The 27,456-nt window shown below is 31.2% G+C and overlaps 2 protein-coding genes across 2 annotated transcripts in view; one reads left to right on the top strand and one right to left on the bottom strand.

Annotated features, from left to right (window-relative positions):
- Positions 1-27,016, bottom strand: part of LOC122504070 (cadherin-23) — a 123,442-nt gene extending 96,426 nt beyond the window's left edge. The window contains exon 1 of the mRNA XM_043614962.1: positions 26,902-27,016. The gene's annotated coding sequence lies outside the window, so the exon portion shown is untranslated. The remainder of the gene's footprint in view (positions 1-26,901) is intronic.
- Positions 9,613-12,642, top strand: LOC122504098. Its single transcript, XM_043614996.1, has one exon. It carries the CDS (start codon positions 9,613-9,615, stop codon positions 12,640-12,642), a length of 3,030 nt encoding a protein of 1,009 aa, XP_043470931.1.
- Positions 27,017-27,456: the final 440 nt, after the last annotated feature.

The following is a 27,456-nucleotide window of genomic DNA, read 5'->3' as shown; positions in this document are numbered from 1 at the left end:
AGTTTACTGTGTTTATACACATCACATCTAAATTCATGAATAAGAAATATTTAATGATAAAAGTTAATTTTTTTTAGAAATTACTGAATATTTTTCCTAGATAAATAATTTTTTATGGAAAATCTGAAAATTTTAAAGAACAAAATACATTAATTTAACCTTTTGACAGGTTTAAAGGCTATGTTGCTAATCGTAAGTTTTATATATTTTTTAAGCAATATTATACCTGAAATTCAATATAAAAAACTTGACAATGTTTTTAAACTTCGAATAATATAAAACTGCTTAACGGACAACGGTGTTCGATGGTCTCTTAAATTTCTCGATAATGTGCGACTAACTGTTATCACCCAACAAACACGGCACTGACCAATTAAAATGACGTGAAATTGGTAAACATTCATTTTCTAACAAATTTCCCTCTGTTCACAGGCACTTTTTACAAAATCTGACAACGTACATTTGTCACAAATGTTTTTAATTGGCTATACATATGTTGCAGCCACTTTGCCATTAGAGGGCAGAAGCATGCAGCGTGCGTAAAGGATCAGTTGTCAAAATGATTCGCATTACATTGCTATGGTAATTCCAATCCTGCAACCGCGTTTCTACAGGAATTGACAAAATCTTTTGAATTAAGACAATTAAAAACATTTGTGACAAATGTACGTTGTCAGATTTTGTAAAAAGTGCCTGTGTGCAGAGAAAAACTCGTTCGAAAACGGTTGTAATCGGTAATCGGTAATCAAACTTCTGCGCAAGCGCTCGGCAAGTTGACTATCCAGGATAATAAATTTGATTATCTAGATATACTAAACGGGAATATATAATATTTCAGGAAGATAATATTTCTGACTATACAGATAATAAATTTGATTATATATTTTTTAACTATCTACTTTTAACTATCCATTTTTCTCCGTGCAGGAGGCCTAATTTAAAATTTTTTTTCCACATCCCCATTTAAAAATATAATCGATAGTTCAAGCAGTTTTCGATAACACAGCCACACAAAAAAAAGTTCTGATCCGGGGGTCTCACTATGTAGATTTTATGTTTTTTGGGTCGCTGAATCCGAATCCGAGGTCCATTTAACCTCATTAGATCAGGATTTTGAGATAACCTCAAAAAACCAATATGGCGGACACATTTTTGAAAAGTTCATTGGATTCGCTTGAAATTCGTTACTCTGGGGTTTTTGGGGTCGCTGATTACGAATTTGAAGTCTGATTTCAAAAATTCAAAATGGCGGATCCACTATGGCGGACACGTTTTTGAAAAATTCATCGGATTCGCTTGAAATTCGTTACTCTGGGGTTTTTGGGGTCGCTGATTACGAATTTGAAGTCAGATTTCAAAAATTCAAAATGGCGGATCCAATATGTCTGTGTCAGTCATATTGGATCCGCCATTTTGAATTTTAAAAAACCGACATCAGATTCGTAATCAGCGACCCCAAAAACCCCAGAGTAACGAATTTCAAGCGAATCCGATGGATTTTTCAAAAACATGTCCGCCATAGTGGATCCGCCATTTTGAATTTTTGAAATCAGACTTCAAATTCGTAATCAGCGACCCCAAAAACCCCCGAGTAACGAATTTCAAGCGAATCCAATGAACTTTTCAAAAATGTGTCCGCCATATTGGGTTTTTGAGGTTATGTCAAAATCCTGATCTGATGGGGTTAAATGGACCTCGGATTCGGATTCAGCGACCCAAAAACCATAAAGTCTACATAGTGAGACCCCCAGATCAGAACTTTTTTTTTTGTGTGGCTGTGTAATTGTCCCTCTCAATGGTTTTTTTTAATTATTTAAAATAATAATTAATCAATCCTGCAATTTCCATGTCATTAAAATGCTTCTTTACAATGTCGATGGGAGTTTTAATATTACTGGAATCAATATTTTTCCAATTTTCTTTAAGCTTTTTGAAGAGAGGTATATCAGGACTATTTGTTGCTTGTCGGATTTTCAATTCAAAGACACTCTTTAATACTAACTCATAAATGATAACAAGCAAAAAAGATAAGAGCACTGAAGCCCAAGTATGAGATAGATTCTCTCAAATAGAAGGGTGTCTCTAATCGCGAGTTTAAACGTGGTATTCTATAAGTAATAAGGGATAATAAATCCAGACAATTAATTTGGTGGTTCACAATTTTAAAAAGAAACATCGACACAGTTATTATTCTTCGTTTATTTAATGTGATAAATTGAAACGTTGACATAGCGCTAGATAATCAGATCCACGAGGTGGGTATATTCCATCGACCTTTAGTGCCAGATATTTTAAGAAACGTTTTTGCAAGTATTCTAAATCTTTTGCGTATTTTTATATAGAGGGTGCTAAATTAAATCGGTATACTCCATTTTCGACCTAACAAAAGAATTGAACAACAAAATTATGGTGCTAAGGTTAGAGAAATTTTTCGAACACTTGATTATGTATCCCAAACCTCTAGAGGCTGCTGCAATGACTGTTGTGACATGATCTGCGAAAGTCAGGGATGAGTTAAAAGTGACACCGAGGTTTTATTCTTGCAGCTATTAATGATGTAATACTAAAAAAAATATAAAATTTAATTTGTTAATTGGAGGATTTTTTCTGATTTTTCTCTTCCAATTTCTTACCATTCTAATCTAAAAACAAGCACACAAAAAAATACACTGTTTTGTAGTTTTCGCTGTTATCAGTGGGCGTATACACAGAGAAAATGTAGAAGCACTAAGTACTTTTTCTCACAGCACTGATTACTGTGTGGATTAAAAAATTAACTTTGGAAGTTCTGAATGATATTCGCATAGTAGTCACTACTGTGAAGAAAGTAATTGCTACTTTTCTTGACAGTTGTCAGAATTTTGGCGCACATTAATAAACAACAAAGTATTCAAAGATGTGAATATAGTAATGAATGTTTTGCTCGAAGTAGTGAATGATTTTTTCACAGCTCTCAGTGCTGCGTAGAATTCTGTGGAAGAAAGGCATAACAGCATAACTGACATTTTTATCAAATTTGAGATAACATCAGATTTGTATATATTTAATATTGCTCTTCAAAGTTCAATAGCTGAAAAATCATTAATATGGTTATTAATGTAAAAAATAATGGAAAACATAATCGCATAATTGCGTTTTTGACAAAAGGAGACCAGCATAATAACATAACTGCATTCAGCTTAAAAAACAATTGACATAATTAAAAATGAAAATAACCTTTATGAATAAAAACAATAAGAATTTTGAAATAAAATGTTTTTAGTAAAATACATTTTTCGTACTTTAAATTAAATATATTTATTTTAATAAAACTGGAACAAATTTTTTATAGCATAAATTGTGCATTTAATTATGTACTTATTTTTAAGGGTATTTCTATTCTAAAAAATTTTGGAAAGTATTTCAAAAAATAAATTGAAAAATTGTTCAAGTTGAACAGTAAAGTAAATTTTTTTCTCGGTTCAATAAATTAAAAACATTTTATAAAAAAATAAATTTTATAACTAAATAAACTCTTATAATTTTTTCTAACGAATTAATAGTTTAATTTGTCTTTGTATGAAAAATTTTTTTATTATGACAAATCAAACCAAAATAAATTGTGACATTAAAAGTGTCTGAAGTTGGACTCATATACAATCTGAACTTGCATAACCGCATAAGTGCAATAAAACTCATGATTCCGATGAAAAATTATCAAAATTTATATCAAATCGTGTGTTTTATTAAATGTTATAAAAGAATTTTGAAAATATTTTAAATAATAATACTAAATGCAAAAGACCGAACAAATCTGTTGATTTTCTGAATTTTCTGTTGATTTTTCTCACAGAAGTGAGAGAACATTAAAATTAATTTATCTCGAAATCATGAGAAATGTAGTTATTAATCATTTAATTGATTAAATTGGTCTTAAGCATTTGTTTAAAATTATCTATTTTATAATTCAAGGTTAAGCGTTCTTTTATCTACTAATTTTCAAAAATAATTTTACGCAGTACTGAGAGCTGTGAAAAAATCATTCACCACTTCGAGCAAAACATTCATTACTATATTCACATCTTTGAATGCTTTGTTGTTTACTAATGTGCGCCAAAATTCTGACAACTGTCAAGAAAAGTAGCAATTACTTTCTTCACAGTAGTGACTACTATGCGAATATCATTCACAACTTCCAAAGTTAATTTTTTAATCCACACAGTAATCAGTGCTGTGAGAAAAAGTACTCAGTGCTTCTACATTTTCTCCGTGTAGTTTCGCCCCATCCGCACATTTTTTGAAAAAACACAATTGTAAAATTTTTGAACAATATAATATCAAAAATCCATTATGATATTCGTGTTCAGCACTAAATTTGACTTTAGAAATAATTTTTCCGACCGTTTATCACTATTTACAGTTGGCTAGTAAAGTAACTAGACAATTTCAAGCGCGACTGGCCAATTCCTTTATAATAACTAGGATAAATTTCTATTAGGGAAAGTGGTCCCTTTTCATGCGGACGTCCATATAAACTCCGGTTTCGAATAAGAAAATAGTGAGAAAGTATTAAAAAAAATATTTTTATACAAATTTATCAATATAAATTGGAAAACAACAAAGAAACTTAGATTTCAAGATGAACTTTCGAATGGAATAAATAAATAAATTTCTGTGTGGAGAATAGAGAAAAATGCATTTTTGTGCCTTTTCCTATTAAATAATAGGGGAGAGTTGTCAGGGTTGGGCAGTTTTTAGGGTTGAGCCACCACGTTCATTTCGTTTTATCGCACTAGCGCCATCTATTTTTTTACGTAAATTCTTGCTACTAATGTCAGCCATCCTTTCATATGAGTCGCAGTTAAGTATACGAACGTATACTTGAGTATTGTGCCACTTAGTGATATAGGCTCAGCAAAAACTTTTTTGTTGTGTCAAAAGAAGAGAACTAAGTGTAGAAGAAATATGCCAAAGACAAAATAAGTTTACAAAAATTGTTCATTAAGATGATAGAGTAGAATGGGTCGAGGCAGCCAAGACGGCACATTTTGGTTTGCGAGGCAGTTATTTAAATAGGTTTTTTCAATTTTAATATCGCTTTAGAAAGCTTGTCTTTTTGGCTAAAAAATCGCCATAGAACATTTTGACGTAGGTTGCACTTGAAAATTTCTACAACCCTTTTCCCAAAGGACCACGCTTTTAGCACATTTGTAAAAACGTGGGGTTAGGCTGCCAACTATTGCCAAAAACTTGTCTAAAGTGCCGTTTTAGACGCACTAGTGCGAGAAAAGAAGGGAAGTAGAAGATTCTCGCATAGTTCACCCCACCTTCCATGCTACTAAAGCACTGTTACCAACCTAAAATAAATACTTGATAACTAGCAAATATAAAGAGATTCCACTGCGTATGCTTCTGTGTGTTGTTGACAGCAGACGATGCCTAACGTCAATTTCCCTCGGGATTACTAAAAACGTGAAACGAAAATTATGAAGAGTGATTAATGTCATAAAGTATTGAGATTTAAATAATATTGATTGTGAACGGGAAGCTTCGCCCCCGAAGCGCTGTTCTGCTTGTAGACAACACTAAAGTTTTTTCAGCATTACTACTGAGATAAATTGTTTACTTTTTGCATGTTATAAAAAATAATTATTTTGAGTTGGTTTTTTTGTTGTTGTGGAAAGTTATGAAGTAAAGTCAAAACTATGCCCAATCCTAACAACTTTCCCCTAAGTTTTTTTATAAAAGGGGCATTCTTTGTCAAATTTAACCCCTGTCCGTCCATTTTTAATTTCAACGAAAAAAAACAAAATAGGGCTTAAATTACAGCTTAGAACCTCTACTTTTATCCGCATAACTTTGCGTATAATATCCCTGACTATTGACGTTTCTAATTAACTCATCTGCCACTAAGCACCACAATAAAGGAGAGAGAACTCCTCCTTGTGGGCACCCTTTTGAGAAAAGGCCTATTACCCTAGTCCCCAAGTAGAAATGTAATACTGGCATAGTACTGATCTTGTACTGACTGCCAGTATTGCAGTACTGACTCCAGTACTAAGTCAGTACTGGCAAAACCCTGGCTGGTAACGCTGTCCAGTACTGATTTTTACCGGCGGTCAGTATAAGCTCCTTATTTAATTATTAAAGCATGGGGAGTAATTTATTGAATACTAATAATTATTATTAGTATTAATTATTATTAATTAATTATTAGAATTCCTTTTATTAAAATAAGTTTTAAAAAAATATTTTTCTTATTTTTTCATTATTTATTTAAATTTTATTTATTTAAATTAATGACTAAATTATTATTATTACTGGTTATTAATTATTTAAACTTATACTTTATGTAACACTGTTAAGAATTATACACAAAACACTTAAAACTAAGACGGAAAAATATCGCACGCACGGGGGACCGAACCCTAGACCTCGAGGACGCAAGTCGAATACACATACCGCATAGCCACGCAAGCTCAGGAGTTATTTCGCATAAACTTCCTTTTGAATTGTGGGACCGATATATACAGTGCTTTAATAATAAATCCACTGCATATTATATTTATTTCAAGAAAAATTATTATACATATATCTTTATATACATTTTATCAAGTCATTATGTAGTAATTAATAGATACATCATAATAATATGGTAAAAATTATTAATATAATTATTTATTTATTATTTATAATCTAATTATTTATTAAAATAATGTCGACAGTATGAAGTATGAGTGTGTATTGTAAAGAGTGGGGACGAGTTCACAGTCCTTTAAAACTAAAGCATAAGCAGGTGTGGTCAGATTAATTAGTCGCTACTCAAAGTGATAGCACGTTTGTCTTCCAATAAGGCTCAGTGAAGAATTGGAAGGATTGATTATCTCCAAGTTTTGTACTTTTACTTGTTAAATAAATAAAGTAGAGTTGGCTCTCAGTTGAGTAACCAACTCACCAAAAATAATAATATTAGTTGTTTCTTACGGCGACAACATAATTGGTGGCAGCGCTAGGATATTCAAAAAATTTTGGAAGTTCATCCAGATTTTGAGTATCCAGAACCCAGAGTTAGTTCCAGATAAACAAAGTGATTATCTAAAGTGAACGAGAAAGTAAAGAAAAAGCAGAGATCTACAGAGTGATATCCAGAGTTATCCAGATCTACAGAGAGGTATCCAGAGAGTTATCCAGATCTATAGAGAGGTATCCAGAGAGTTATCCAGATCTACAGAGTGATATCCAGAGAGTTATCCAGATCTACAGAGAGGAATCCAGAGAGTTATCCAGATCTACAGAGAGGTATCCAGAGTTATCCAGATCTACAGAGGTATCCAGAGAGTTATCCAAATCTACGAAGCAGAGTTCGAGATTATCCAGAACTACGATCCAGACCAACAGTAAGGTATATAAAAAAAATTACGAATCTTTAGAACAAGAGTATAAGTCCACTTTACGTACGTTGAACGGCGACCTTCATAGGGTGTGGCTAAGTTTGTTTTAAAGCGTTGGTATACTCCGTGATTTTATGAGTATTGCCATCGACAATAAACTAAAAAAAAAACGAATTTCATATTCTTGTGTACTCCTTGTAGCAGGATTGCAAGAAATGAAATTTTAAATTAGAAAACGCGAACGGATATAAAATAAAAATTGTACGAAACGATATAGGAAATTTATAAAATTAAACTGGATTTAAATTCATATAGAGAAAGTAGGGAAAACGAAACAATAGACACAGACAGTTCATCCCTTTCAATATCACTGACTGACAGACTAAAATTAGACAATATTCTAAACATCATGCCAGAAACATCAAGTGCTTCAAATGACCATTTGCAAAATATTCTTGCAAAAATGGAGAGATTCGAAACGAGATTAGTAGCGATGGAACAACCAGTTAGAAGAGAGGAAGGTTTACCCTTAAATGAAAACGAATTAAATAGCGATCACGAAGAATTAGAAGAAGTTACAGAATATGATTTTGGGAAAAGCATAAAATTAGTACCAGAATTTAACGGAAGCGGTTTAGAAAATTTCATTCATCTAATAAGATTATCTAAAAGAAAAACGAAAAGAAATGAAAGATTAACATTACTGCATGCAATAATTGCACAAAAATTAGTAGGAAGAGCAGCAAATACAATTAGAGCAGATGCTGTTAAAACCTTTGCCGATTTTTTTGAGAGATTAAGAATTTTATTTGGAGAAAAAGATAGTTTAGAATCACTTCAAAGGGCTCGCGATTCATGTATAATGGGCAAAAATGAAGGTTTAGAGTCATTCACCTCAAGATTTATGCAGTGTCAGGATAAAATCAGGCAGTCTATAGATAGTATGAATATAACACCTCAAGAAACTTTCGTAAGACAGGAAATAGAAACAAATGCAAGTGTCAGCACATTCTTAAGAAATATACGTGAAGAATTTGAAATTAGAATCCGTCCTCAGAAACCGAAAACGCTGAATGAATGTTTTAATATTGCCTCAGAAATTAACGTGAATTTGAAAGATAAAAGAAGAATTGACAATTTTACCAGAAACCCAAGAAATGAAAACCCAGTACCAACACCAAGATTTAGCAAACCGAGAAATTTAGAAAAATGCAACCATTGTAAAAATTTAGGACATACAGAGGATGTTTGTAGAGGAAAATTAAAAGGTTTACCACCACGTCAAGAAAAAACTTAAAATTTTCAGTCACGACCAATCAACACCAAACCACCAGACCGAGTGCAGCTAAGCGAAGAATTTTCTTTATCGGAGAACCCGCTAAGCACGACTTTCCACCGATACCAAGAGAACGAAGAAGACACGACACACCTATTGTGGCTTTAAAATTTGATAAGTTAGCATCAGGAAAATTTGTAGTTGATACAGGATCAAATATATCAATTATAAAAGAAAGTATGTTAGAAGGGAAAAACTTTAAGAAATACGCGCCTTATAATGTTTTAACAATCGGAAACAATCCCATAATGTTCGAATATTCTATTTGTTTAAAACTTTACGGTAAAGAATCAGTTTTTCAAGTTACAAAAGATGAAAATGCATTTAGAGAAAACGGTTTAATTGGAATGAATTTACTTTACGATCAAAAATTTAAAATTGACTTGGAAAAAGGTATTTTAAATTTAGGGCCTAAAATACTTCATCCGCAATCTAGTGCAGATAAGAGAGATAAAATCTGTTTCATTAATTTTGAAGGAGGATATTCAGCAGTTACAAAATACAATTATGAAGGAAAACCGATTTTACCACCAAATACAGCAAAAATTGAAAGTATGTATGATGCTTATGAAGACTTATGGATAGATTCTATAAATAAATTGAGTGACGAAAAAATTTATCAATTCAACAGTAGTGAAAGAATTAAAGAATTACTATCGAAAACACGACTAGACCACATAAAAGAAGGAAAAGAAGATTTACTAAGAATTATAACAGAATTTCACGACATTTTTCCATTAGGAAACGACCCTTTACCTTTAACTAAATTAACAGAGCATACAATTAGAACGACAGACGATCAACCTGTAAATACAAAACAATATAGATATCCATCCACCTATGTTACAGGAAGAAGTTTACGAACAAATTAAAGAAATGTTAAAGAAAAATATTCTTCGAGAAAGCATGTCTCCTTTCAATTCACCGTTATGGATAGTTCCAAAGAAAAAAGACGCTTCAGGCAAAGTAAAATGGCGAATTGTTATAGATTATCGGAAACTAAATGAAAAAACTATTTTAGATAAATATCCTTTGCCATGTATTGATGAGATTATTCAACAATTAGGAAATTCTAAATTCTTTTCTTGCTTTGATCTTGCTTCCGGATTTCATCAAATAGGAATGAATCCCAAGGACAAAGAAAAAACAGCTTTTAGCACAAACGAAGGTCATTATGAATATAATAGAATGCCTTTTGGTTTAAAAAATGCCCCTCCAACATTTCAAAGAATGATAAATAATGGATTAAAAGGACTAATAGGTAATGGATGTTTTGCTTATATTGACGATATTATTGTTTACGGAAGAACTTTGGAAGAACATAATAAAAATTTGAAGAATTTGTTTATAAGACTACGACAAGTTGGACTCAAATTACAGCCTGATAAATGCGAATATTTGCGACCAGAATTGGAATATTTAGGTCATGTTATTACAAAAGAAGGTATAAAGCCAAATCCAGATAGAATTGAAAAAGTGAAGAATTATCCAAGACCAAAAACTCAAAAACAGATTAAGCAATTTTTAGGGCTTATTGGTTATTACAGAAAATTTATTAAAAACTTCTCTAAAATAGCAAATCCATTAACTAAACTACTACGAAAGGAAATTACATTTGAGTGGACACAGAAAGAAGAAAACGCATTTTCCGAATTAAGAGATAAATTAATATCAGCACCGATTCTACAATTTCCAGATTGGAATCAAGTTTCCGTTTTAACAACTGATGCATCAAATGAAGGATTAGGAGCAATTTTATCACAAGGACAAATCGGAGAAGATAAACCAATAGCATTTGCTTCAAGAACATTAAATAAAGCTGAAATAAATTACACGACGACTGAAAAAGAATTATTAGCAATTGTATGGGCAGTTAAACATTTTAGACACCATCTTTTTGGACGAAGATTTAAAATTGTAACAGATCACAAACCCTTAGTTTGGTTATTTAATGTAAAAGATCCGACAAGCAGATTAATGAGATGGAGACTAAAATTGGAAGAATATGATTATGAAATTATTTATAAGAAAGGAGTTGCTAACACAAATGCTGACGCCTTATCGCGAATTCCAAGGGTTCAGATGACAACAGATGGTACATATGACACGTTAGAACAGCAGAACGCGCGTACTACAGGTGTAAACGAAGAAAATGATAACATGGAAATAGATACGCAAACAGAAGACGACAATTCAATAGTTGATGACGAAAATAAAAACGAAAATATGGAAATAGATTCACAGACGGAAGAAAGTGATCAATCAATAATTAAAGATGAATTTAAAGTAATAAAGACTATAAAATTGATTACAGGTACTAAAGAAAAACGAGAAGGATATGAAAATTATTCTCTTTTGGAACCGATAAGTAATTTGAGAAGTATACTTAAACCTATAAGAGACACAAATTATATTTGGAAAATATTAGTTTATGGAAGGAAAACAATACTAAAAGAAAGAGCTATATACAAAGTAGTAAGAGATTTTAACGAGGAAACAGAAGTACAATGGATAAGAGATATACCTCAAATAGAAAATGATGACGCGAATAAAATACGATTGAAAAGAAATAAAATAGAACAAACCGGACAGTTAATCATAAGACAAGAATTTGGACCGACAAGGATAAAAGAAATTTGGATAACGAACGAAGAAACAGAAGAAGATAACAAAATAAAAATTAGTCCTCAGGTGACAAATGAGCAATTAACAGAATTCTTAGAAAAAGAAACTAGAGAAGAAAGAATAAGAATTATTTACGAAGATATAGATGAAAGCAAAATATCAAGAATTCTTTTTAAAATGTGGAAAGGCGGTGATAAGGAAATATATTTAATAAAGAAACACATTGAAACAAATAGAAGAAAAATTATAGCAGAAGCACATGAAGGAATATTAGGAGGACACTATTCTAAGGATATTACAGTGCAGAAGATAAAAAATATGACAAACTGGCCCAACATTACAAAAGATGTTGAAGACTTTATCAAAACATGTGATCTATGTCAACGATTTAAACAAAATGAAAGAAAGCAGGAATATTATGAAGAATCAGATATACCAGAAGGACCAAATGATAAAATATCAATAGATCTAGTGGGACCATTAAATGAAACTACGAGCGGAAATAAATACATTTTGGTGATTCAAGATTTTTTGACTAGATATGTGCATTTGGAATCATTGAAGGACAAATCAGCAACTTTAGTCATAGAGGCTATGTGGAAAGGATATTTAAAAACGAACGGAAAACCCTTAGAAATACTTACTGATAATGGAAAAGAATTTATTAATAACGAATTCTCAGATTTAATGACCGAATTAAAAATAAAACATGTAAAAACTTCAGTTTATCACCCACAAAGTAATGGAAAGAATGAAAGATCACACAAGAAGATTAACGAATATTTAAGTATTTATGCGCAAAAAGATGAATGGGATAAAGAGTTACCCAAAGCAATGTTAACATACAATATGACAATAAACAGAATTACAGGATTTTCTCCGTTTGAACTACAGAATGGCAGAAAAGCAAGAGAAGCATTTGAAACAGCAAACAAAATAACGAACCTCGTAAATAAAAACGAATTAAAACAATTAGAACATGAAAACAAATTACATGTTGCAAGAAGAAAAATCAATGAATCTCAAAGAAAACAAATTCTGACTGATAAAAAGACAATTGCAGTTGGGGAACAAATATTGATAAGAAATCATATGAGAAAAAAGGGAGACCCCTTGTGGTTAGGACCACATGTAGTTTTGCATAAAATTGGGAATACATACACGATAGAAAATAATAGAAAGGTACATAGAGAAGATATTAAGAAATATTTTGTTTTAGATAGTGAAGAAGACGATTTGGATGACGACAACAATGGCAATTCTGATGAAGATTTTGATAATGAACCTCGTGCTGGTTGTAGCAGAAACTGATTATAATATAACGGAATTAAAAGGCAATATATATAAGGAAGAAATAGGAAAAGCGTACTTATATTCAGATGAATGGAAATTGATGATTATGATAAATGTTACGAGAACTGAAGATAGAATAGTTGTTATTCAAAAAATATTAACACAGGTTAGTCATCTATGCATAACTAAATGTCAAGAAAATTACGAAATTAAAACTATCGCTTCTAGATTTAGTCGTTTAAGGGAAAAAGAATCACTATTATATAACATAATGGGTAAACAAAGAGTTAAAAGAGGACTTTTAAATATAATAGGAGACGCATCAAAAATATTATTTGGGACATTAAGCGATTCAGATTTAAATATAATTAATAAAGAATTTGATCAATTATATAATGATAATAAGGTTTTAAATGAAGCAATAAAAAACAATACTAAAGTAATAAAAATGATCTTAGATTCGTCATCTCAAGATTATAAGTTCTTAGAAAATAAACTTGTAGCAGACTACGATATGTTCAACCAAATGAAAGCAGAAATAAATAATAACAAAAAGAGCTTGTTTATACAACAAAAATTATTGATAGTCGAAACTTTAATAGAAGAAATGAACGATGACATAGACTTAGCAATAAGTTCAATTAATCTAGGGAAACATGGTATTATAAATCCTCAAATTCTAACGCCTAAAATGTTGCATGAAACTATTGATGGATTTGAAAAGGAATTTAGAACTAAATATCACATCGAAAGCGATGAGAGAAACTATCAACATATTATAGACATTAGTGATATCACTACAATTATTAAAAATCATCACTTAGTATACATAATTAAAATTCCGATTTTAGATGAAGAGGAAATGATAATAGTAAGAAATTTACCAATTCCAGAACGAATAATTAATGGTCAAGCTATGGTGTTTTTACCAAACCACGAATATATTTTACAAACGAAAACTGAATACGTACCGATTGACAAGACAGATTTAGAAAAATGTAGTACTATAGAAGACTATAAAATTTGTAAGAGAAATCAACCGAATTATTTAACGTATCAAACAGAAAATTGTGACGCGGATTTAATAAAAATGTCTAATAAGAATTGTCTAAAATCTCCATTACTACTCAGCGATGAAACGTTTATGAAAACAGAAATAGGTTATATATGTATATTTGTAAAAGAGACAGTTATAGATATAGTGTGTAAAAATAATAATTATAATGGTAAAAAATTGGGTACTTTTCTAATAACAGGGAATAGATGTAAGCTATATACAAATGAAATAAAACTAGATCTTAATAAATCGATAAGAAATATAACTAAATATTTCGAGGACACAATCACAATAGAATTAGATTTTGAGAAAGATGACTTAAAATTAATTAACGATAAATTACCAAAATTACCAAGATTTCTTAATTTAGATAGAATAAAAGAAGCGAAAATTAGTATGGAAGATACTGAAACGATGTTAGATAAAATAAAAACACATGAAAGATTTAAGAGTTGGACAGAAAAGTCTTTGACGTATTTAGAGTATATAGGATATGCAAGTATTGTAATTATAATCTTCTATATATTGTTTAAAACGGGAATTATACAGTGTATTTTAAATTTGATAAGATATTGTATTGGGAATTGTTACACAAATTGTAGTTTTAATAATACAGGTCCAACTCAGCATGTAGCTATTGAGAAAAATCTGCAAGGATTAAATTTTGAATTATATTCGAAACCTCCTAGAAGGAAACCTGCATCGAATTTTTAAATAAAAGTTAATTTAAAAATCATCGACAATTTAAAGGGGGGAGGTGTCGACAGTATGAAGTATGAGTGTGTATTGTAAAGAGTGGGGACGAGTTCACAGTCCTTTAAAACTAAAGCATAAGCAGGTGTGGTCAGATTAATTAGTCGCTACTCAAAGTGATAGCACGTTTGTCTTCCAATAAGGCTCAGTGAAGAATTGGAAGGATTGATTATCTCCAAGTTTTGTACTTTTACTTGTTAAATAAATAAAGTAGAGTTGGCTCTCAGTTGAGTAACCAACTCACCAAAAATAATAATATTAGTTGTTTCTTACGGCGACAACAATAATAATAAAAAAAAATTTATTTAAGAAAAATTTTTGTTAAATAAATAAATAAAAATATATATACAGCTTTAAAAAATAAAATTTTTTTATTATTAATAATACGTAATAATTCTAAAAATAATTAATTAATAATAATTTATTATTATATTATTAAAATATATCTATTAGTTAATAATAAATTAATAAAATGTTTGATATTATTGTTGATGAATAATGTTTTTACAAATCTTTGCAAATATTTTAATTGTTAATAAATCAAACGATGTTTAATTACATTATAACAAATTTTGATTGTTTTTTTAACTCCTTCGCAGTACTGATTTAGTGTTAAGCCAGTTTTCTGCCAGTACTGATTTTAGAACTTTTCTAACTCCGACATAGTACTGATTCGGTTTTGGAGTCAGTATACTCCCAGTACTGATCGGGTTCCGAAAGTCAGTACCGACGGTCAGTACTGAGTCAGTACCATGTCGGTGTTTAACTCCGTCCTAACTCCGGACATTTCTACTTGGGTCTCACCATACTCCGCTTCAAGGGCCCTTTCGCGAAGCATGCTGTCGATCCACTTAATTAGCGGCTCGGGCACACCTCGCTTCCTGGCTGCCCTACAGATAATTTTGCTAGAGGTGTTAGGGAAGGCACCTTCAATATCAAGAAAGGTACCAACTGCATAGCCACCACTACTAATTAGTCCCTCAATTCTACCTACTGCAGAATGGAGGGCTGTTTCTACTGAGAAACCTGCTCTATAAGCATGTTGTCCCTGGTGTAGAGGACAATCCCTAAGACATTCCTGTCTGATAAAATTATCCACCTGTTTCTCTAACGTCTTTAATATAAAAGAAGTTAGACTGATTGGTCTGAAGTCCTTTGCAGCAGTATACCCTGACCGACCGGCCTTCGGAATAAATACAACCCTCGTCATTTTCCAAGACTCCGGTGTGTAACCAAGAGCTATACACGCTCTCATAATTTTACACCGAAGTAGCCTAATACATTCCAATCCCTTTTGCAAAAGAACTGGATATATCCCGTATTCCCCTAAGGCCTTAAATGGTCCGGGAAGTTTACTTCCACGAAAAAAACCATAAAATCTCTAAAAAAAGAAAGTGACCGCCTCAACTAGTAATTTTATAGTTTTATAATAATTAATTTTTAAAGTATTAAAACTTTTGCACCTCACTGCCCTTTCTCATCATATTTTAGAGTTATTCACAAAAAATTAGCTTAATTTATTTTATATTTTAAAAGAAAAATGATTGAAAAATTAACATTGGAAATCTAATAGTCACATGCTGTGTAAAAAATAATTAAATTATATTAAAAACATTAATACTCAGAATAATTTTACTCCACTTCTTTATTATTTTCATTTTTATGTTTAGTGATAAAAAACATCACCAACTTCGTTTTTTACCTGCATCAAGTGAAATTATTTAAAAATAAGTTTTGTTCATGAAAAAAATGGTTATGTATAAGGTTCAATTTGCTTATTTTAAATAGTGCCTAATGTTTTAAATTCATGAACGGTGTCGTTTTACTAAATAAAACATTCTTATTCTACAATTGTGTATGCGTTTAGAAGCGCACACTTTTGTATAAAATTTGAAAAATTTCAACTTAAATAATTCTAATAAATAATAATCAATATAAAATATTCATGATAGTATTTAGAAAGTATTTATTTATTTAATATAAAATATTATTCTTTGTATACTCGAGTCAAAATCTAGACCCGTTTTTTGATCCTCTCCATTTAACACATTAACGCCCAAATGTTCAAAATTTTTTACTGAAGTTCGAGGTAAGAATTTTTATACTAACTGATTAGACTTTTGAAAACCCTTCAGTACTAGGGGGTATTTAGGTCCGCTCTTTCAGAATTCGAGGCCAAAAAAGCATTTCGACAATCAGGGAAACCAATATGGCGCCCAAAATGGAGAAAATACCGAAAAAATCGTGTGTTCTTTTTTTTGAAACACGCTTTTCACATCAATAAGATTATTGTGGGTGGGTCTCATGCATTCTATAGGTGGATAAAATAGTCATACTTTTGAACTGTGTACTTGACAACTCGAAAATTCAAGATGGCGCTGGCGGATCCAAAAGTAGCAGAAAAATCAGAGCAAAATACTTGATAAATAGCAAATGCATCATCAATATTTAAAACTTAATTTAAATCATCTGAAAATGACTTCTCGGCGGTTTCGGGGTCGTTGATTATGAATATGAAGTTCAATTTTTAAAATTCAAAATGGTGGATACAATATGGCGAATAAAAATTTTTGAAAATCCATAAAACTGCATGTAATTATATTTACTCGGGGGTTTTTGGGGTCGCTGATTACGAATATGAAGTTCAATTTTAAAAATTTAAAATGGGAAATAAAATTTTTTGAAAATTAATTAAATTGAATAGAATTACTCACTCGGGGATTTTTGGTGTCGCTGATTACGAATATAAAGTGCAATTTTTAAAATTCAAAATTTTGTAGTTATATCGAAAATCCTTAGAACTATGTAAAATTTAGATGTGTTTAGTTATATTCGACTTTATTATCGAAGTTTTGTCTGTTTCTACTCAGTTTTCGAAGAATTCGCCAATCTCAGAAAATTCAATGAACGATTACTCATAGACAAATAAATTTTTTTTAAAATTTTCAAAATTGATATTAAGGAAAAAAGAAGCGCTTTTAGATGTAATATTAACCTTTTAGGGAAAAAATTATCTCTTGAGGTTACATGACATAAAATATAACTAAAACAGGTTTTTTGCAATTTTAGGTTAAAATATCACGAAAACCTGACATGTGTTATCATTTGTCTTTAAGGAGTTAATCATCTTCTAGGTTCACCTTAAAGGTAAAATTGATTTTCCTTCTGCCAGTTCTCTACTAAGCTCAGTTAGTTAGAATGATAGGTTTATGCGCGTCGATCCCGGGTTCGAATCCCAGTCCCCCCAAATTTGTTTTCAAAATTTTCTGCTTCATGTTAGGTTTCCAAAATGGAGAAGAGCAACAAACTTAACTTTTTAATTTAATATTTATTTATTAATTATATTATTAATTATTTTGTCAATATTTTCCAAAACTGGTAAACTTATCACAACCTTACCATATCCTTACCTCAACCTTAAAACTTAATAATTACCTTAACTCAACCTTGACATGTAACCTTACCTCAACCTTAACATGTAACGTTACCTGAACCTTAACGTGCAAGGTTACCTCAACCTTAACGTGTAAGGTTACCATGGACTTATCATATATACTAGGGTGACCGTTATTTTGCGAAAGTTGGAATTTCTTAGTTCGCCGGGCAGAATTTGCTTTAGAATGTGAAAAAAATGATCTATGCAAAAAAACAGCCCAATTGATCAATATTAACCCGTGCCACCGAAGGGTTAAAGTTTAAATGGGGTTTAACATAGGATTAGTGCACTTTTTTACATTTTGTATGAGAACTTTTTTTTTAATTAATCTTTTGCCTTGTCGACATATATATTTATGGTTTTGGATGTGCTGAACACGAATCCGATGTCAAAAAAAAAGTTTTGACAGCTTCTCAGCTGTCAAAAAAGCTGTCAATCTTTTTAAAATGACAGTTTTTGTGTGAATTTAGACAGTTTTTGTGTTTAGTTTAGTAAATCAAACAAAATTTTGCTCATATAAAAGTATTTTAAGAACAATAAAGTCAATCTAAATAGCAATATGTAATATTGACAGTTGACATCTGTCAATTAAACTGTCAAACTTTTAAAAACAAGAGTTTTTGACAGTTTTTACATTAAATTACTTAGATAAAAATATTTTCAGGGTATTGAGGTCAACCTTAATAGAATTATGTAAGTTTGACAGTTGACAACTGTCAATTAAGATGTCAAACTTTTAAAACGGAGACTTTTTACATTAAATTACTTGTATACAAGTGTTTTTAAGCACACTGAGGTTAATTATATTAGCAATATGTATTCTTCACAGTTGACAGCTGTCAATTAAACTGACAGGCTTTTGAGAAGGAGCTTTTTTGTTATCGTATATAATCTTATAAGTTTAAGATATAAGTATATTAGCTTATAATAAGTTTATGTTTAAAAGATACGCCAAGTTTTTTTAAAATTTCGCGGCTTAAATCAACGACATCTATCGACTAACAGCCAAGACCATATCTCGATGGTCGATCTATACCATTGTTTTTCTTTGATTCGCAGTCTTGTGTCATTTGGTGAGCAGTCGTTAATTCTACAGTCTGTTTAAAATGACTTAAATTTAATTATATATTGATTGATGTCAACAATGGCGTGCAACAATTATTTTTTACGCGAAAGTATTTTTCTCATTGGAGATGTCGACACACAGATTGTTGGTAATAAATTAAATACTCGTTTTTAAAAGTTTGACAGTTTAATTGACAGCTGTCAACTGTGAAGAATACATATTGCTAATATAATTAACCTCAGTGTGCTTAAAAACACTTGTATACAAGTAATTTAATGTAAAAAGTCTCCGTTTTAAAAGTTTGACATCTTAATTGACAGTTGTCAACTGTCAAACTTACATAATTCTATTAAGGTTGACCTCAATACCCTGAAAATATTTTTATCTAAGTAATTTAATGTAAAAACTGTCAAAAACTCTTGTTTTTAAAAGTTTGACAGTTTAATTGACAGATGTCAACTGTCAATATTACATATTGCTATTTAGATTGACTTTATTGTTCTTAAAATACTTTTATATGAGCAAAATTTTGTTTGATTTACTAAACTAAACACAAAAACTGTCTAAATTCACACAAAAACTGTCATTTTAAAAAGATTGACAGCTTTTTTGACAGCTGAGAAGCTGTCAAAACTTTTTTTTTGACATCGGATTCGTGTTCAGCACATCCAAAACCATAAATATATATGTCGACAAGGCAAAAGATTAATTAAAAAAAAAGTTCTCATACAAAATGTAAAAAAGTGCACTAATCCTATGTTAAACCCCATTTAAACTTTAACCCTTCGGTGGCACGGGTTAATATTGATCAATTGGGCTGTTTTTTTGCATAGATCATTTTTTTCACATTCTAAAGCAAATTCTGCCCGGCGAACTAAGAAATTCCAACTTTCGCAAAATAACGGTCACCCTAGTATATATGATAAGTCCATGGTAACCTTACACGTTAAGGTTGAGGTAACCTTGCACGTTAAGGTTCAGGTAACGTTACATGTTAAGGTTGAGGTAAGGTTACATGTCAAGGTTGAGTTAAGGTAATTATTAAGTTTTAAGGTTGAGGTAAGGATATGGTAAGGTTGTGATAAGTTTACCAGTTTTGGAAAATATTGACAAAATAATTAATAATATAATTAATAAATAAATATTAAATTAAAAAGTTAAGTTTGTTGCTCTTCTCCATTTTGGAAACCTAACATGAAGCAGAAAATTTTGAAAACAAATTTGGGGGGACTGGGATTCGAACCCGGGATCGACGCGCATAAACCTATCATTCTAACTAACTGAGCTTAGTAGAGAACTGGCAGAAGGAAAATCAATTTTACCTTTAAGGTGAACCTAGAAGATGATTAACTCCTTAAAGACAAATGATAACACATGTCAGGTTTTCGTGATATTTTAACCTAAAATTGCAAAAAACCTGTTTTAGTTATATTTTATGTCATGTAACCTCAAGAGATAATTTTTTCCCTAAAAGGTTAATATTACATCTAAAAGCGCTTCTTTTTTCCTTAATATCAATTTTGAAAATTTTAAAAAAAATTTATTTGTCTATGAGTAATCGTTCATTGAATTTTCTGAGATTGGCGAATTCTTCGAAAACTGAGTAGAAACAGACAAAACTTCGATAATAAAGTCGAATATAACTAAACACATCTAAATTTTACATAGTTCTAAGGATTTTCGATATAACTACAAAATTTTGAATTTTAAAAATTGCACTTTATATTCGTAATCAGCGACACCAAAAATCCCCGAGTGAGTAATTCTATTCAATTTAATTAATTTTCAAAAAATTTTATTTCCCATTTTAAATTTTTAAAATTGAACTTCATATTCGTAATCAGCGACCCCAAAAACCCCCGAGTAAATATAATTACATGCAGTTTTATGGATTTTCAAAAATTTTTATTCGCCATATTGTATCCACCATTTTGAATTTTAAAAATTGAACTTCATATTCATAATCAACGACCCCGAAACCGCCGAGAAGTCATTTTCAGATGATTTAAATTAAGTTTTAAATATTGATGATGCATTTGCTATTTATCAAGTATTTTGCTCTGATTTTTCTGCTACTTTTGGATCCGCCAGCGCCATCTTGAATTTTCGAGTTGTCAAGTACACAGTTCAAAAGTATGACTATTTTATCCACCTATAGAATGCATGAGACCCACCCACAATAATCTTATTGATGTGAAAAGCGTGTTTCAAAAAAAAGAACACACGATTTTTTCGGTATTTTCTCCATTTTGGGCGCCATATTGGTTTCCCTGATTGTCGAAATGCTTTTTTGGCCTCGAATTCTGAAAGAGCGGACCTAAATACCCCCTAGTACTGAAGGGTTTTCAAAAGTCTAATCAGTTAGTATAAAAATTCTTACCTCGAACTTCAGTAAAAAATTTTGAACATTTGGGCGTTAATGTGTTAAATGGAGAGGATCAAAAAACGGGTCTAGATTTTGACTCGAGTATACAAAGAATAATATTTTATATTAAATAAATAAATACTTTCTAAATACTATCATGAATATTTTATATTGATTATTATTTATTAGAATTATTTAAGTTGAAATTTTTCAAATTTTATACAAAAGTGTGCGCTTCTAAACGCATACACAATTGTAGAATAAGAATGTTTTATTTAGTAAAACGACACCGTTCATGAATTTAAAACATTAGGCACTATTTAAAATAAGCAAATTGAACCTTATACATAACCATTTTTTTCATGAACAAAACTTATTTTTAAATAATTTCACTTGATGCAGGTAAAAAACGAAGTTGGTGATGTTTTTTATCACTAAACATAAAAATGAAAATAATAAAGAAGTGGAGTAAAATTATTCTGAGTATTAATGTTTTTAATATAATTTAATTATTTTTTACACAGCATGTGACTATTAGATTTCCAATGTTAATTTTTCAATCATTTTTCTTTTAAAATATAAAATAAATTAAGCTAATTTTTTGTGAATAACTCTAAAATATGATGAGAAAGGGCAGTGAGGTGCAAAAGTTTTAATACTTTAAAAATTAATTATTATAAAACTATAAAATTACTAGTTGAGGCGGTCACTTTCTTTTTTTAGAGATTTTATGGTTTTTTTCGTGGAAGTAAACTTCCCGGACCATTTAAGGCCTTAGGGGAATACGGGATATATCCAGTTCTTTTGCAAAAGGGATTGGAATGTATTAGGCTACTTCGGTGTAAAATTATGAGAGCGTGTATAGCTCTTGGTTACACACCGGAGTCTTGGAAAATGACGAGGGTTGTATTTATTCCGAAGGCCGGTCGGTCAGGGTATACTGCTGCAAAGGACTTCAGACCAATCAGTCTAACTTCTTTTATATTAAAGACGTTAGAGAAACAGGTGGATAATTTTATCAGACAGGAATGTCTTAGGGATTGTCCTCTACACCAGGGACAACATGCTTATAGAGCAGGTTTCTCAGTAGAAACAGCCCTCCATTCTGCAGTAGGTAGAATTGAGGGACTAATTAGTAGTGGTGGCTATGCAGTTGGTACCTTTCTTGATATTGAAGGTGCCTTCCCTAACACCTCTAGCAAAATTATCTGTAGGGCAGCCAGGAAGCGAGGTGTGCCCGAGCCGCTAATTAAGTGGATCGACAGCATGCTTCGTGAAAGGGCCCTTGAAGCGAAGTATGGTGAGGCTAATGTAACAGGCCTTGTCTCAAAAGGGTGCCCACAAGGAGGAGTTCTCTCTCCTTTATTGTGGTGCTTAGTGGCAGATGAGTTAATTAGAAACGACAATAGTCAGGGATATTATACGCAAAGTTATGCGGATAATTTCCTTATAATTATAAGAGGGCACTTAATTAAGACCCTCTTAGAACTTACGGAACGTGCACTTAAGATTGTCAAGGATTGGTGCAATCTAACTGGACTTTTTGTAAACCCAGAGAAAACGAATATAGTAGTTTTCACAAGAAAATATAAGGTACCGAGTTTGAAGTAACAGACATTTTATGGAAAAGAAATTTTTTTTTCCGAATCGGCTAAGTACCTGGGAGTAATCCTAGATAAAAAGCTGATTTGGAAGGAACATTTCGAATATTAGTATTGAAGGTTCTGTACTCCTTTTTATGCGTGTAGAACGGCGACAGGGTCATCGTGGTGACTAAGGCCTAATATGGTCAACTGGCTCTATCTTACTATAAGCAGGTTAACCGCGCAGTGAAGGTGGAAGTTTGGTGGTATACACAACAAGCTTCCAAGCTCAAATCTTTGAATCCCAGAATTAAGTATGGTGCAAGATAGAATGATCAAGAGGGTGAAATGTAATCCCCGCTTTAATATCATTACACCTTCCAGAACGGACTGGAAGAAAGGTTTCCCACTTGGGGACGAAGTCTGGTATACAGACGGCTCTAAGATGGATTGCGGTGCAGGCTTCGGAATCTATCGAAAAACTGGCTGCATTAAAGTGTCTGAGTCGCTAGGACAATTTGCCACGGTCTGGCAGGCCGAGGTCTGTGCGATTTTAACTTGCGCCCAAATGTCCATTCAAAACGATACAAAGGGCAAGAGGATTAGTATTTGTGTGGGTAGTCAGGCGGCCTTAGGGGCTCTAAAAATCCTACAATAGAATAAAAACTTGTCTGGGACCGTCTCGTCCGAGACGGCATTTATAGGTCCTGAACCAGCAGTGGCAATAATGCCGTGATTGGTTAAGGGAGCCATAGAAAGATGGGGTCAAAAGGAACATAAGAAGTAGTGGGCGGGCATTGGGGTGGGAAGGCAAGCGAAAACTCTGTTGGGGCTAATACTCAACAAGAGGCGAGCGAGCTATCTCCTAGAACTAGATAAGATCAGAGTTAGAACCGTAGTTCGTCTGCTCACAGGTCATAGACTATTGAATTACCATCAACATAAAATAGGTAGACAAGTTTCACCTATGTGCAGATTGTGTGAGAAGAGTAACGAAACTTCGACTCATATATTATCTGAATGCTCAGCGTTAGCTAGGATCAGGCTATCTAGTTGGGGTCAAGAAATTATTGACTCTAAGCAGGTGAGCAACCTATCGTTAGAAGAGATACTGGACTTCTGGAGAAGGACATGACTCCAAAGGGGTTGCTATAAAGGTGCGAGCTGGAGTCTGGTACAATGGGTTTTCTAATCTAGGTGCTTACTTTCTTCTCTTTAGGAAAATCCAGCTCGATTTCGTTTGTTAGATTAGAAGTGTTTTTTAGCTTAATTTATTTAATAAATTCAGAGAAAAATGATTAAAAATTACGATTAGAGCTCTAACAGTCACATACTGTTAATAAATTCTTTATACATTAGGGTGCCCATAAAAATTTTTTTTTTTCAATTTTCAACCCTGCCCAAAAATTTTCTTCCTTTTTATGGAAAAAGGTACCACCTATCTTACCAATCTTTTTAAAAACGATTTAAAGGTCGCGACGAGCCATTTTATCTTAAAAACACGTTTTTTAATATTTTTCGAGTCTTAGACGTATAATGTTGAGTAATAAAAATAATTTCATGTGAAATATTACTTTAAATTTACCGCTGAATAATCTAAAAATTATTATGTACAAAAACTCATTTTTTGAAGCCGCTAAAGATACAGAAATATAAGAATTTGCTAATTTCGCGGCTAAAAACAAGGAAAATAAACTCTGACTGTTGCTTATAAATTTGAAGAGAATTGTATATTATTATTGAGTACAAATATTAATTTTAAATATTGAAATTTTTTTTATTTTAGATGTATAAATAACTAAAAAATATATTTTTTAAAACTCAACTTAATTTTTTAAACTCATAATTTTTAAATCGATTTTATTGAAACGTAAATATTAAACTTAAAATAAAAACAGTCTTATTTTTTAATTTATCGACCAAGTAATAACATCATTAATATATAAACATCAGAATAATTAAGTAACATTATTTATTAAATCCAGAAAAAAATCTGAATCACTTTTAAGTCCTTGAACTAGTGTAGCTTTTCGGGAGTTTGGAAATTGTTGGCGATGTTGTTCCACAACTTGAAGAAGAAAAAGTTTCGGATCTTCCTGATTTGTTAAAATTGAATTGTAAGTTTGGATTAAGGAAACTCCGCGTTCAGCTGCATCATTAAATTTGCTTCGAGATAGCTCGTATCCTCATTCAGGGTGGCCACCGGACCTTGAAACCTTGAAAACCTTGAAATGGACGTGAATTTTGTCAAACCTTGAGAAAACCGTGAATTGGACGTGAATTTTTTTAAAAACCTTGAATTTTAGTGGCCATTAAATATTTTATGAAAACTCGCAAACGAGTTTCCTGACATTTGGTGTTCCAGCTCACAATATCCGTGCATGATTTGATTGGCCTTTTTCTCTTTGTCCTAAGCTATATAGCCAATCAAGTTTCGACATAAGAATTCTAAAAACAATTCACGGGTGGATTCGTTTCGCTCTCATAAAATTTTAAATAACCCAACCCTGCGTAAACATTGTATAGTTCATGGAATCTATTTCATGTCATAGTTATACAGTCTGATTACATTTGTTTGATAATAACGAAATAAACTTAATCTCAGTGTTTTCAGTGAAAATGTAAAGTTATTTTAATTAATACAGCAATTGGCAAGTACTCCTTACATTATATAAACATTAATATAATATTAAATTGGTAAGTACAAAGATCTATCAAATTTATACTATTATGTAGTTTTGCAGGTTATGAAAAAAACTTGTAAGTGTTCACTAAACCAAATGTATTTATTTATTTTAAACAAAAGCTATTGTAATGTTGTAAAAGTGAATTTATAGAAATGATTCAAAAACTTTATTAATTTTAATTATCAGTTTTGTAGGTTATGTTTGTATCTCAAAATCTTAAAGATTTTTCATAACTTGCGATATTTTCAAGTTTTTGTTTTATATAACTTTATGCATAAATTTATCACTATAATTAAAATTAATAAAGTTTTTAAATTATTTGTATAAATTTACTTTTACAACATTACAATAGCTTTTGTTAAAATAAATAAATACATTTTTCTTTATTTAGTGAACACTTACAAGTTTTTTTTCATAATTTTTTCTCTGTGAAAAATACGTTAGAACTATTTAAAAATAAATGAATATGAATAATCTAAAAAAATCAAAATATTACAAATTACGATGTAGTTGTTAATTTTTTTTATTTGAGACAGATCGCTGTAAATATTAATTTAAAATAAATTTTTTTATACACTCCACTTTTTACTCATAAAATTTTCACTTTTTTGTTTACTTCATTTTATAAGATAAATTATTAATTAAATAATTTCTTATATTTCTTCAGCAGCTCTTAAATTTGTAACAATGCCTTGCTCGCACTCGACAAGATCAGTGGCTTTCTGACCCGATATTTAGTGTCTGGTTAAAAAAAAGTTCAAGTGGTAGTCAATCTGCATATTGTTCAAGATCTGCATATTTCAAGATCAGTGGCTTTCTGACCCGATATTTAGTGTCTGGTTAAAAAAAAGTTCAAGTGGTAGTCAATCTGCATATTGTTCGTCATGTTTAAAGAATATAGCTATTGGTAGTATGGGTCTACGGAGTCTCTTAAGTCACATGAATGGTAAAAAACACAAAGAAAAAATTTTAGCAGTGCAAAAAACTGTAGATATTCGAGCACAACTGTCATCTCGTAAATCAGCAACAGAAGTTCCTATATCAGTGTCAATTCCAATTGATGCGAATAATTCCGAAAAATCATTTCAGGTTTGATTTTACATTAATTTTAATTTAATTATGGCTTAGATTATATATTTACAAATTGTTAATAGTACACAGAAAAAACGTAAATCTAAATTTAAGAATATCTTTTTGGCGCCTGTTTAAAAGTATTGTATACTTAAATTCAGATTTTAGTTTTTTTAACGTAATATTTATCTATTTGTTCTTTTTTGTTAAGGAACCTAAAATGACCAAGAAGAAAGAAGTCCGTGGAATGAAATCTTACCTTCTTCAAGAGAATATCACAAAAGCAGAGATTATTTTGTGCCTCCAATCTGTAATGACCCACAAATCGATGAGAACTGCTGCTAAAGATGTCACTTTATTCAAGCTTATATTTTCTGACAGTGAAATAGCTCAAAAACTTTAACTGCAAAGGACGAAAATTGGTTACACTATCGTTTTCAGGATAGCTCCTTATTTTAAACAGGAATTGATAAAAGTCTTAATTAACTGCCCTCGCTATGTGGTAGGCTTTGACGAATCAAGACGAATCAAGTGTGTACCAGGTATTTGACTTCGGCCTTCTTAGGAAGTGCTAAAGCTTCCGACTTGTTGGAAGCATTTTTGAAGGCTTTGGAACCATTAAGTTCACATAAGATAATGCAAATATCTATGGATGGTCCTAACGTAAATTTCAAGTTCGTAAAGGATCTAAAAGTCTATTTGAAAACTGATGAATGCGATGCAATTTTGTTGGAGTTGGGAAGTTGTGGCATCCATACTTGTCACAATGGCTTCAAAGCAGGTTTTAACGTTACTGATTGGGATATTATAAAGT

Source organism: Leptopilina heterotoma, unplaced genomic scaffold (assembly GCF_015476425.1).
Source record: "Leptopilina heterotoma isolate Lh14 unplaced genomic scaffold, ASM1547642v1 Lhet_278, whole genome shotgun sequence".
In the NCBI taxonomy this organism is placed as follows: domain Eukaryota; kingdom Metazoa; phylum Arthropoda; class Insecta; order Hymenoptera; family Figitidae; genus Leptopilina; species Leptopilina heterotoma.
The sequence above is the reverse complement of the archived record's forward strand: the minus strand, read 5'-3'. Positions and strand labels throughout refer to the sequence as shown.

What these genes read in the sequence shown, in the direction of transcription:
- LOC122504098 (XM_043614996.1), top strand. Translation starts at nt 9,613, where the DNA reads ATGTCTCCTTTCAATTCACCGTTATGGATAGTTCCAAAGAAAAAAGAC.